Source organism: Panthera pardus, unplaced genomic scaffold, assembly GCF_024362965.1.
Source record: "Panthera pardus isolate Hobbes unplaced genomic scaffold, ASM2436296v1 HiC_scaffold_17, whole genome shotgun sequence".
In the NCBI taxonomy this organism is placed as follows: domain Eukaryota; kingdom Metazoa; phylum Chordata; class Mammalia; order Carnivora; family Felidae; genus Panthera; species Panthera pardus.
This window is the reverse complement of record NW_026526732.1, coordinates 21513487-21527658: the sequence shown is the minus strand read 5'-3', so window position 1 is coordinate 21527658 and position 14172 is coordinate 21513487. Positions and strand designations below refer to the sequence as shown.

Here is a 14172-nt window from a genome sequence, read left to right as displayed (position 1 = left end):
CCTTCAACTGAAGGATGAAGCTAACATTTCTCACTTTGAAAGCAATTAGGGATAATATGTGAAAAGTACCTAGAAATCACAGTTGTAGCAATTGCTGCTGTGTCTCCACACTTTTACATTTTTCTGATTTAATTTTGTCCATAAAATGTGGGTGACTTGATCCTGCCATGCATGTCTTTAGATGTTTCTTCACAGAATATATCCGTACATTTTGGGGAGAAGGAATGTGGAGATGTTTGATCACAGGTCCTGTACATTTAATTGAGTTTTGCATCTTCTGTGAACATACATTTTTCAACAGTTTTATTTTCTGGAATGTCTGTGAGGTGATTTGGCTGTGAATTTCAGCTCTGGATCAAGATGGCTTGTTTTTCTTAAAACAGTTTGACAAGAATGTCATTGAAAAGAAATGTGGGATTTATAGGAAACAAAAGACTGATTGTAAGATCAGGAGGTGAGGTACCTAGATGGAGTCAGACCCTAGTAAACCATGCAGAAAAAAAAGCTTTGCAGAAGGTTTTTGTTCGGTGGCACCTTATGTATCCAGGATTTAAATTGTCTTCAGCATCATAATTGTCAAAAATAATCATTTTCAAAGCTAAAAAGGTTATTTCTACGAGTGGGAAAGGAAAATGTTAAGGAAAGCATCACTGTGCCAGTATGAGAAAAGTACTTTTCCTCTTCTGTAATTTGGGGTTTTCATGTGTTCCCGAAAGAATTTAGGGTTCCTTAAAAGTAACACTTACATCATGGTTCTCATCTCACTCTGAAACAGATACAAATTCAACCTCAAAGTTGATCACGAATCTTAAAATGTCAGCATGATCTGTTTTCCTAGATCAATGTTTCCCCTCCCTCTTTCCTTTTCAAGTTGATTATCAGAGACTAACCTCAGACCAAAAGAAAGAGTTACAACACAGTGACTATAGTTATAGAGCAAAAACCAAATTCTACACAATATAGGAAGGGTTTTTTTTTTTATTTGTGCACCTACCTTCAAGCATATTTCTGAAATGTATAATCTTTCAGCCGAGGATGGTATTTCAGCATGTCTGTACTCAGACACTCATAACACAGTGGACACACTTCCGATAAATGTTGGCAAATGTGATACTCCGTATTATCCAACATTAAATTTTCAGATTATGGCAAGGGAAGTAGAAGCCCTGCAATGGCAATTTCTGATATTTATCTTAATCCATAAAGTATGCCATTTTAGGACTTTTTTAAATAAGACATCTCTTGGGTTGAAGTCCTTAAATCTTTCCTGTAAGTATTGAGACTTTGGAAACGTTCTGGGGTTTTGTTTTGTTTTTTAATTTGAAGTCCTTAGCAACTCTGATTCCAGTTTTGATTTCCCCAGTGACATCAGAACACTTCCTCATTATTATTTCCTTTGTTAGGTTAATATTGAAGACAATTTGCTCTCCAAACTCCATGGCAAAGGTGTTATTCTGAGTCAAGTGGTAGTCATCTGCACATTGATTTTGCAATGGCTAATGTCAGTGTCTTCACCCTGGTGACCCCTCCTTCTCTCTTCATGCCTTCTTGAGAATATCTCTTGATTAGGTTCTAGCAACTGCCTGACCTTGCTTATAGCTGAGTGGCTTTCTTCCTTTATCAAAACCACATTTACAAAGATCTCTTAGAATGACCTTTTGCGTCTCTTTTGTGATTTGTTGGAACTTGAGTTTTAGATTGTGACCTGTCCCCACATTCTGATACTCCTTTTTGTTTATGACTAGAATATCAAAATGTGAACTTATATCAGAATTCAGAAGTATGTCAAAATGAGAAGGAATCTTACGGTTTGTGTTTTGTGTGTAGTTTTACCTTCGTGGTAGCATAGTAGTACAACCGTCTTCCTCAAAAGAAGAAAGTTAGGCGTGATTGATGTCACTGAAACGTGTACTTGTCTGTGTAGAACATTATTGCTTAGGATGTCTCTTCCTAGGAATGGGTTTCAAATGCAAATCATAAGAATCCTGCATAAATATTTTCTGGCTGTGACAGTCTTATTTTTTTTTAACGTTTATTTATGTTTGAGGGAGAGACGGAGCATGAGCAGGGGAGGGGCAGAGAGAGGGAGACATAGAATGTGAAGCAGCCTCCAGGCTCTGAGCTGTCAGCACAGAGCCCGACGTGGGGCTCGAACTCACGAGCTGCAAGACCATGACCTGAGCTGAAGTCGGACGCTTAACCAACAGCCACCCAAGGGCGCCCCGATAGTCTTATTTTTAACAAAGTAAAGGTGGGTGGGGGCTTGGACAAAATGGGTGAAGGGGAGTGGGAGATACAGGCTTCTAGTTAGGGAATGAGTAAATGACAGGAGTAAAAGGTCCACCATAAGGAATATAGTCAATGGTGTTGTAACAGCATTGTATGGTGACAGATGGTAGCTACACTTGTGAGCATCGCGTATATAGAGATGTTGAATTGCTGTATTGCACACCTGCAACTAATGTAACGTTGTGTGTCAACTATACTCAAATTTTTTAAAAAGTTAGAATAAGAGAAAAATAAACAAGTAGAACTCTAACCAAATCTAACGAAACAAATGGTAATAGAAATTAAATTTATCTTACTTAGGTTTGCTTTCTCTGTGTATGTATGCTTATAATTAAGGTGACATTTCATTATAGTCACTGTGTCAGTATTACTGAGCTTGGTTCAGTTGTCTGAAAATTCACTGTTAACAGTGTTAGATTTGGCATTATTTCCCGTAAAAAAAAACCCAAAAAACAAAAATGATACATTTTGGTCTGATATTCATTTGCCAGATATTGTTTGAAAATGGCTTTTAGGATCAAGTAAGTATTTACTCCCCTTCTTTCTGTTCTTGGAAAACTTCACATGGAAAGCATTTCAAATTTTTGCGATTTTTGAATTTTCAGAACTTGGAAATTCCTTTCCAAAAACAGTATTCATTTCTATGACAAAGTGGATCATTTTTACCTGAAATTTCTCCCTAGATAACTAACGTGATTCGTGTCCACTTGATTTTTTTTTAATCTACATCATTTAAATGACAGAACCAAAGACATTGTTTACATAGAACGGTATAAGCAGATGGAAGTTACCCTCTTGGCTCTCCTCCTCACAGATCTCTTTAAGGAAGTGGCGGGACCAACAGAAATGTGTGACCAGAGGCAGCTTGGCCTGTTACTTCATGATGCCATCCAGATCCCTCGTCAGCTGGGCGAAGTAGCAGCTTTTGGGGGCAGTAATATCGAACCCAGTGTTCGCAGCTGCTTCCAGCAGGTAAACACGAGGGATCCCTGGAACGTAGGATGTGCCAGGAATGGTACTGAGGATGTTCCGAGAACTGGCAGGGGAAACTTGGGCTGGACCCACATGGTAGAAGACGCTGGGTACCATCCCTTAAGCATGCGTTTTACTTCTTCAAGCACATGGTTCAAGGAACAGCAGCCTCCTCAAGGAGATTTACTGTTTGTCAATGGATAACACCCTCAATCTTTAAAATGTGCTATGAGAGTGCTATGATTTGGCCCTGACGTTGTCCCGGCCCTCACCTCTTACCACTCATCCTCTTGCTGTCTGCTTTCCACCCGCAGTTTTATTTACATCCTTCATTCCTGCCCTAGCATCTTTGGTCATGTGCCCTCTGTTTAGAATATTCTTCCTTACCCTTCACCTACAAACTTCATTCTCATTGCTAATCCTTATTCTTTTTTTGGATGTTTGCTTAAATCTCACATTCTCTGAAAATCCTTCTCTGAGCCCTTCAGGTGAGGTTGTGTGTCCTTACTATATTCACCTGAATCTCCTCTGATTTCTTACGATGCTCATGAAAGTATGATTACATACCGAGTTATAGAACTAATTGGTTAGTGTTTTTTTTTTCCATACGAATCTCAAAATTCTTTTTAATGCTTGCTGTATATAAAAGCATTCTAGAAATGTTGCTACTGATGTTATACGTATGTGTAAAGGAAAAGGCTACAGATATTTTGCCAAAGCATATCCAGTGATTTATTATTGCTGAGAAAAAAAAATGCTCACACCATCTCTTTAAGGAGTACTGATGTTATGGGTTATTACATTTTATAATGGCCCTTTTACTTGTTTTAGAGATATAAAAAATACCAAATGAAAATTCTAAATATGATTCTCCCATGTACTGGTTCATAAGATGACCTTCACAAAAGCAGGAGAGAGATTAAATGAATGAGTTTTATAGGATTAAAATGTTTATGTGAAGATAGTACTAGAATTGTGTGATTTGGTTTTTGTTTTTTTTTTAATCTGAGTCTCTTAATGTATTGAGTTTTTTTCTCCTTCCTGTATAATTTCTGCCTTTTTTTTTTATTTTTTTTAAATTTATTTTTGAGAGAGAGAGAGCACGACAGAGAGCACGCATGAGCAGGGGAGGGACAGAGAGAGAGGGAGACACAGAATCTGAAGCAGGCTCCAGGCTCTGAGCTGTCAGCACAGAGCCTGATACCGGGCTTAAACTCATGAACTGCGAGATCACGAGCTGAGCTGAAGTCGGCTGCTTAACCGACTGAGCCACCCAGGCGCCCCTAACCTCTGCTTTTTCTAATTTTAAATTCTAAGATTTTCTGTCCGATGAAGAACCTTTAACGTTTTGTAATTTAACTGGCCTGGAAACAGTTTTATAACTTTTCTTTCACTTCATGTAGATTCTCAGAAGATTATAATACAACACCAGCTGCAATTTAAATGAAGACATTTTCTTCACTTTCCATATATTTGTTTCTTTACCAGAATAACAACAAGCCAGAGATAAGTGTGAAAGAGTTTATAGATTGGATGCGTCTGGAGCCACAGTCCATGGTTTGGCTACCGGTTTTACATCGAGTGGCAGCAGCCGAAACCGCGAAACATCAGGCCAAATGCAACATCTGTAAAGAATGTCCAATTGTTGGGTTCAGGTGAGACGATCTGTCTCCAGTGGTGGCACAAGACTATTTTCTGTCGTTTTGTTGTGACTTCAGTGTATGTCCGTCATCCCTTCCCACTGATTCCCTCTGGGGATTTGTGTCCTCAATAAATGGGATGCTTAGCATATTCATTCCATCTATCTGAAAATGTCATTCCTTCTTATAGCCACTACATGAAACTTATCTTTTTATTATTATTATTGTTATACCACTTTGCCCCAGAAACAGAGATTTTTCTGAATCTCTATTCATATAGATCCCAGAAACGTTCATGCATGATAATTGTATGACTCATTATACGTACATGGCTCTGATAGGATTCGGTGATGTTGTAAGGCCTTTGGAATCAAACTTAGTAAGCAGAAAGCAACACTTTTTACAAATTTATTTTAGAGAAAAATTGGAGGGGAATGGGGGAGAGGTTGAGAGAGAGAGAGAATCTTAGAGCCCGACGTGGGGCTTGATCCCATGACTCTGGGATCATGACAGAAGCTGATATCAAGAGTCAGATGTTCAACCGACTGAGCCACCCAGGCACCCCCAGAAAGCATCATTTAAATAGTGAGAAATCATCTGATTACTTTGTTACTTCTGCCCAGTTCTAATGTGAAGTTGATGAACCCTACTGTTCACCTTCACAGGAGGAAGCTTTGTCAGGAAATTTTGAGATTCATTTCTTACTGATGCTATAAAAGTTGGATGTGTCAAGCTAATAAACATGATTCTAATTCTCTGCCATTTGCATTCCCATTCACACATTACAGAAAGTCTTCTGACGTGGGTATTTGTCTTCTCATCATGTTGAAACAGATGGAAACATGCTTTAGAGACTTGAATTCCAAATTTTGCTTTTTTTTTTTTTTTCCACTTGGGAGGTGGTTTTGTTAATTTCCCTTGTGAAATTCAAGATTCTCCTGGCCCTAATTTGGAGCTAAGGTACTAAGAAAAATTCCACATTTGTGGCCAGTCTGCCTTTTATTTCCATGGTGATTTGGATGAAAGTAATTCCTTACCACAAATAATTGATTTGGATTAAATAATAGACATACAAGCCAATGAACTTTCTTTTCTTCTCTCTAGGTATAGAAGCCTCAAGCATTTTAACTATGATGTCTGCCAGAGTTGCTTTTTTTCTGGTCGAACAGCAAAAGGTCACAAATTACATTACCCAATGGTGGAATATTGTATACCTGTGAGTACTGAGCCCCTTCCTATTATTGTTTTTTTTTTTTTTTTTAGCAACATATTGCTTTTGAATTAACTAATGTCAAAATTATTCTGTTCATTTAGACTTAACTTCTTATGGAAAAAAATCACTTCCAAGGTTACTTAACTAATTTTTTTGTGTGGTTTTGTTTTCTTTTCAACAAATACATTTATGTTGAATTCATTAATACAAAATAATTACATTTTTTTCAGGAAAATTACTCTGTTACATTTTGTGTACATCTATGTTTTGATTTTTAAACTTAACTTTTTGCTAGGGACCTTTTTTCAAGAGCTCACACTGACCTACATTGAAAATGATACTATATGTTCAGAAACCATGTTTCTTTTAGACACATTTAAAATGTATTTTCAGGGGCATCTGGGTGGCTCAGTGGATTAAGTGTCAGACTCTTGTTTTCAGCTTAGGTCTTGATCTCAGGGTCTTGAGTTCAGGCCCTGTGCTGAGTTCTACACTGGGCATGAAGCCCACTTAAAATACATATATATATATATATATATATATATATATATATATATATATATTCGTAATTAAATGTATTTATATTAGCAAAAAAGTAGAAAATGTAAAAAAGTAAAAAAATTCATAAATCTAGCTCCTAAATCAAATCAAATCTCTGATTTTGTTCAGATTTATTTTTATATTTACGTTATTTTCATCTTTTTTTCACTGAACACGTTGTATGGTAGTGTTACCCCCTATTGTCACACAGTGTGATTTTTCCTAGTTACAGAATATTTGAGTGAATTACTAAAATTTAACCACTTTCTCAAAAGTATTTGGACACTTTGTTTTCAACTATCTGATATTATAAACAACACTCAAGAATATCTTTGTGAAAATAGCTCTTTCTGTATATTGCATAAATTACATTTCCATAGAATAAAACACTGGAAGTAAATGATCTAGGTCAATGAAATGAGTATTTTTATGGCCAAAATTCCTCATGTCAACTTATTTCCAAAAGATGTTTATACTACTTTACATTATTATCACATTTTATTAATATTCCAGTTTTGCTAGCATTGGATACCAATTCTTGTTCCTTTGATTTAAAGCTATTTTTTTCTGAAGTATCTCCATTTTCTGTCAACAGCTATTTTTTAGCTTCCTTCCAAATAGTAAACCAAAATTTATTCATAGACTATACATTTTCTTTTGTTTAGGGAATTGAGTTACTTCTTTGGATTATAAATTGACAGAAAGGCAGCAATACTTACAAAATATACACATGTAAATCTCACAGTCTTAGGTATCTTATCTCAAATAATAGGTACCCCACATATGGAGAGGAAACCTCTAGAAAATGCTATGGAATTATAATAGATGAAATACCCATAGTGCATAATAACTTCAACTAGGAAAAAAAATCCCCCAAGAAAATTTATGAAGTACCATTTATTACTATGATTAACATATTTATTCAGTCAACAAATAAATATTGAGCACTTACCTTGTGTCAGACGCTGCTCTCAGCTCTAATTCATCAGTGTACTACCAAGATAAACAAGATTACAGTCTTTCCTGCTACTTTCCATTTAGGAGGAGGGGATGTGTGACAAGGAACAAAGAAACAAATAAATGAGATGATTACAGATTATAGTAAGCAGGCTTTAAAGAAATAACTGGATAATGAGACAGAAGATTAGAGGAGGCACTTTAGATAAAGAAATCAGGGAAGGTTGGCCTGAGAAATTATTTGAGTTGAGACTGAAGGATGAAAAAGAATCAGTTGCGTAAAGAACTAGTCGAAAGGTATTTCAGAGAAGAAACAGCAGACACCGAAGTCTGGAAATGGGCAAGAGTTTGGCATGATTGGAGCACAGAAGAAAGTGGAGTATATTCCACAAGAGGTCACACTAGCTATGTCATTCACACAGTGAAGATATGGAACCCCTTGTTCAAACTGTCTTACAACTTTCAGCATGGCAACAGCAGAGCACTAAGCCAAACTTAGGGAGCTTGTGAGTGTGGGACCCCTGCAACTGCACAAGTCACACATTCATGCAGATGGGAAAGAAAGAAGGGGGGAATGACACGGGAATAGAAAGGAACAAGTGTATCTGTCAGAGTGAATTTCTCCCTCCACAAAAGAGAGAGTGGTAGGAGTTGAGATTAAAGAAAAAGGGGGTTATCAGATTGTGCTGAACCCTGTTGGTCATTGTAAGACATTGGAGAGAAGTATAGTATTAATATTTGCTTGATTAGATAGGGTGCCTCGGTGGCTCAGTTGGTTAAGCATCCAAGTTTGGCTTAGATCATGGTCTTGCAGTTCATGAATTCAAATTCTGCATCTGGCTCTGTGCTGACAGTATGGAACCTGCTTGGGATTCATTCTCTCTCTCTCTCCTCTCTCTCTCTCTCTCTCTCTGCCCTTCCCCCAATCATGCTTTCTTTCTCTTTCAGAATAGATTAATAAACTTAAAATATATATAATTGCATGATTAGATCCAGGCATTTAGGAAACTGATTATAAAAAGTTAATGTCAAAGTAGGAAATATCACAAAGTAAATATACGTTAAAAATGTATAAAAATGACTACATGTTTCAAGATGTATAAAATAAGTAAAGATGTATATAAAATTACTACTTTTCATGGTCTTAAATACAACAATTCCTAATGATTTTGCAAAATACCCATACAATTTGAAATCTGCATCTCTTCAACAGCAGTCATTTGGCTTGAGAATCACGGATACACTGATGTATTTCACTCTCCAACTGTCATTTTTGAATGAATTCTGTATATTACCCAAAGCTTTTCTTGTTACTTGGATTTTACAAAGCCATTGTTGTCATGTCTAAGATCACAGCTTACCCTGCATTGTAAGGGGTGGCTTCCTTTTTGCCAATGTGCTTTGGGAGGTCCTTTGCCCCTTTTCTGGAGTTTGTGTAGTGATCTTAATAAACAACCTGCTCATAAATCATATCGTATGACAGGTTATTTTCTGTATTTGACCCCACAACCCTTGATAGAAAGACTAAAAATATATTTCAATTCAAATTCAAATTGAATTTTTGAACAGTATACTCTTGAATTAATAGTAATGAATGACTACGTGAACTCTTCTCCAAATTTTCTTTCTTTTCATCCACATTCTTTGGATTTTTGCTCTCTTTTAAGTGAGCTTTTTTGTTGTTGTTTTTTTAATGTTTATTTTTGAGAGAGAGAAAGAAAGAAACAGAGCATGAGCAGGGGAGGGGCAGAGATAGAGAGGGAGACACAGAATCTGAAGCAGGCTTCAGGCTCCAAGCTGTCTGCCCAGAGCCCGATGTGGGGCTCAAAACCCATGAACCGCAAGATCATGACCTGAGCCAAAGTCGGATGCTTAACTGACTGAGCCACCCAGGCACCCCTTAAGTAAGCTTTTTTTATACTTCATCTGTCTTTTACCCAACATTCCCTAAACTCTTTTGCTGTCTGCCTTAGAAAATGAACTCAAGGGGCACCTGGGCGGCTCAGTTGGTTCAGCTTCTGACTCTTTTGGTTCAGGTTATGATCTCATGGTTCGACCCCAGCATAGGGCTCTGCACTGACAGCACAGAGCCTGTTTAGGATTCTGTCTGTCTCTCTCTTTCTCTCTCTCTCTGCCCCTCCTCTGCTCTCTCTTGCTCTCTCTCTCTCTCTCTGTCTCTCTCTCTCAAAATAAATAAAATTTAAAAAATAAGAAAATGAACTGAAACATGAATTTTTCTTTTTTTTTTAATGTTTATTTATTTATTTAGAGAACATGAGCAGGGGAGGGGCAGAGAGAGGGAGACAGAATCCCAAGCAGGCTCCGTGCTGTCAGCGCAGAGCCTGACACAGGGCTTGATCCCATGTACCATGAGATCATGACCCGAGCCAAAATAAGAGTCAGACACTTAACCGACTGAGCCACCCAGGCAGCCCTGAAATGTGAATTTTTCAATACAGTAATAACCACTGCTTGTGTGTAAATGGATCAGACCTTCTTGGCAGATCCTGGTGTTTGCATTTCTCATAGCGCATCTCCACTTGTGGTTGGGATGATGCTCCAGTCATATTACTGACTTCATTAGTCAGTAACAAGTGACTGTTGTTGAAAGTTTTCTGAAGGCTTATTTTAAACCCTCAAAGCTCCAGAAATATTTCTTCAAACATATCAGCTTACTGTGACAATGTTTATCTTTGGATGTAAGCAGACGAATGGTGTGTGAATTCTCTATCATAATGTATGAAGGCATTTTTTGAAATTGTTAGTAAACCATTTATAGACAGAAGTGGAGTTCTTCTTTCTCTAGCAGATGTCTTTTTTAAACTTGTCTTTCCCTCTACCACTGTATAACCCAACTTTGTCCATTTAAGAGGTTTGTGATTAGGCTCAGGTAGAATTCATCTAAAACAGCCAACATGACAAAAATTCTGTTTAATTCTTGTCTCTCCATCCCTCCAAATCCCACCCCTTCACAAAAACGTGTCAGTTTTTACATCGTGTGTAAAATCTTCCCTACCTTCTCTGGCTTCCCCTCAGGAAGACTCTGATAACATACTGGATTGTCTGTTATCTTGTATTATTTTCTGTGTGGTGTTTTGGCCCCCTCAACTCTCTTTTTAACTCCTTGAGGACAGAAATGAATCTTGCACTTTTCTTACTATGCTTAGTTAAATCTGGCTCATAAAGGCTAAATGAGCTTATATCTTATATTATAAACACTAATTACAGAATTTTAAAGCCGAAAAAGATCTAAGAGATCATCTAATTCATTCTCATTTTAAAGAGAAAACTAAGTCATAGAAAAGGTGGTGTGTTCAAAGTTGGTGGCCTGGATTTAGTGATTTTACTCCATTAGAGAAATATACATAATTAGGTGCATTAGCTAACTGGTTTCTGTATGCTTGCTGGAGTGTTTTATTTGTTGGGTGCTCTAGTATATAGGCATTTTGCTGTGGACTTGGAGATAGAGTGAAAATGTAATTAAGGAAAGAAAAGACCTCCATGTGGAGAAATTTAAGTTGATGTATTTTTTAAAAATGACTAAGTTTGTGGATTAAACAAAATTTTTTCTTGTTACCTGTGTACTACATGTTTGAATTCAGGGATTACTATTTACTTAAAAAATAGTGACATTTTCTATTAAAGATGTTTAGATTTTAAATTTCTTTTTTATTAGAATAACAGTTTGTAATCATTTAATTTCATAGTGAAAATTACCCTGATTGTGTCTTTTAAAAGAAGATTGTGTGCTCCTGTTGGAAATAACCAAAATTTAATTCAAATTATAAACCATTTTGTATGTTAAGACATGTAAAAGATAGTCGTTTAAATTAGAGAGGATGGTGCATTTCACATATGATCTATAAGAGCTTATACAATTGCTGACAGTAAGAGAGAGCTGGATAGGGTTAAATATTAAGGAGAATGGAAAATGTTTGGAATTGCTGCTGGGGGCAGGCATGAGTCAACAAGGGATGAGCAAATTGATTGCTACGTTGCAACAGGAGTGTAGCTGAGACTAATTGGCAAGGATTTGCACTGATTCCATCATTGCTCAGTCGCTTTGGAATTAAAAACGATGGTAGGTGTAGTCAGAGGCCAAGGGAGTGAATGATTCAGAGGTCTTAATGATATTGGGATTGCTTTGAGCTGTCCCCATACTGAAGAACTCCCAAATGGGGTTGAAAGGCTCAAGATGAAGATCATGGGGGGAAAGAACAGGTTTATTCATATTGAAGAAGTAGGGGCAAGGGTCAGGGTGGTTATTTTTTCCAAGTTAGAGATTTAGGACTGAACAGTTTTGAGTCATGACAAGGTCTGAGGTGTGAACATACCCCAATATGTGGCTAATGTAGAACATAAAAGGTTTTGAGATCAGATGGCATTTAGAAGATCATCAGTATGTCTCTAGAAGTGACAGGCAGCTGTGCCTGGCCAAGTACAGTCAAAGGGGAGTGGATGGGGACATTGGTTTTAGTTGGTGAGAAGATTGAGTCTAAGGGCAAAATGCTGTAAACCTTTATTCTTGGCCTTTGTGGGGGAGAGGTGATACAGCCCGTCATGGAGAGAGGATGGTGGGGGAGACATTGTTATCACAGGAACATCAGGATTCACTGAAGAGATGGGTTGCATGCAGTTCCTGTTAGGAATAAGATGTGGGGGAATGTGTTTATATGTCAAAGAATGCAGAGTCCATGATAACAGGGAAAGAAAGGTAACTAGGCAGAGGCTGTGAGCATCTGGTAAGGGACTGTGGTGCAGTCCACATAGAGAAAAGGAGAAATGGAGAAAGGCAATAATGAGGGTGCTTTTTCTTTGGCAAATACAGGTATTAGAACTGAAGCGTGAGTGGGGATAGGCAGATGGTTTGAGAGACGTGTTAGCTTAGGGAGAAGAGATGGGATGTTTGCAAAATTTTATTGCTAGAAAAGTCAGCAACATCAGCTATTCCAGTATTCAAATTGATGGAGTAGAGTCATTACAAAATTCTCTGCGTATGTGCAAGGTTTAGACAGGACTAGTTTGCACTGATGTTTCATTGAGATTTTGATAAGAAGAGGGGGAGGACAGGAAAAACATACTGCTATGGGAAACAGCTTATTACACTAAGGACACTTAAAGCACATTTGTATTGCATTTTTTAAGCAAATGCATGTTACTTTTAAAGCAATAGATTCAAGCATATTCTTGCCAACATTGTTTAATATATGGGGAAATACACCAAAGTTTCGTATTTCAGTGTTTCTAGAAACTGTAGAAGAACCCATTTTCTACTGAGAAAAAAAAAACAGAGAAGGTTTTCTTTTAAAGTTAAAAGTGAAAAAAAAAAGTTAAAAGTGAAATCGCATTTTTCCTTTACAAACCAACTATATGTTGTTAGCAAGAAGCAGACAAGAACAATGGGAAACACCAGAATTAGTTGTTCTGTCCACTCCCCTCCACCTACCTGCCAGCATCAGTGTATTTGTAAGACTATCAAAATCAAATACAAGAAAATGCTGGCTCATTCTTAGGAAAGCTGTGCATTGCTTTAGTGACGTTTGGTTTTGGCAGTGTTGTTTCTTCAGATGAGACGTGAGATGTTTGCCAGTTGGCTAAATGTGCAGGATCATTGCCACTTCTGTAACCTCGGCATCCTGATGTGGCTTCTCAGTTCTTGCTCCCCTTACCGTGTGCTCCCAGGAAGTTGAGTGCATTTAGAGTGTGTCATTAGCTCTTAAGTCGAAGCTTGGACAACATCCTTTTTCCTTTGGGTGCCTTATTACCCTACTTATTCTTGACCCCATGGTGATTCTGTTAATGCTAATTTTTTAGTTTCATGTTTTTCCATTAGAACTTGAAAGGCTCCAAGCTTGTCTTACTAATTCCATCCTATTCGTGGAATTCAAGGTATCTGAATTTCAACTTGTTGAAATCGATGAAACTTAAATCAATGCCGAGAAGTTGTTTTTGCAATTGAAAAAAAACCCCTATTGGAATGTCTTTAAGATAAGTCCTGTGATAATGAAATGTACTCCTTAGAAGTATGCATGTGGCATTTGGGATTATTGACTTCTATGTTTAAGAAGTAAATCTTGCTAACGATGGTGCTGTTCAACAGTGATTTTTACACTTGTGCACAATCCAAGCAATGATGTTTAATTATTCTACTCATGTGCCAAATGGCTGTGTTGTTTTCTTATAGAACCTTGGTTTTCCTCTTTGTACTTCCTTGTTTTACTTGGTCCAGAAGTTACTCACCTTTGTAGTGAACAGTTAAAGCTCTGATGTTCGGAGTATTTGTTCAAGAGTAGGTATTGCCATCCAAGTTATGAGCCAAAGACATTTGGGGGATATTTTAAATAAATATGGTTTTGCTTGTTTATTTGCAGTCGTTTTTGATGTTTTGCTTAAATTGCCAAGTAATTATAAGTTGGATGTTTTGGCGGCCTCTAGCTGATTTGACATCATTGTTAATAGTCCTTTGTATTTTTTGCTTTGTGGATCCTTGGTGTTAATAGGAGGAGTTTTTTGAGCCGAAGTAGTAAAGCAATTTATTCGAGGATCTACTTGACTATGTTA

The 14172-nt window shown here is 37.2% G+C and overlaps 1 protein-coding gene across 7 annotated transcripts in view; it reads left to right on the top strand.

Annotated features, from left to right (window-relative positions):
* The window catches only part of UTRN (utrophin), a 487285-nt gene that overhangs the window by 433249 nt on the left and 39864 nt on the right, over window positions 1-14172 (top strand). For all 7 annotated transcript variants that reach the window (XM_053904408.1, XM_053904406.1, XM_053904407.1 and 4 more), the window contains 3 exons: window positions 3104-3261; window positions 4750-4916; window positions 6006-6117. In XM_053904408.1, the coding sequence (XP_053760383.1) occupies window positions 3104-3261; window positions 4750-4916; window positions 6006-6117 (437 nt within the window). The remainder of the gene's footprint in view (window positions 1-3103; window positions 3262-4749; window positions 4917-6005; window positions 6118-14172) is intronic.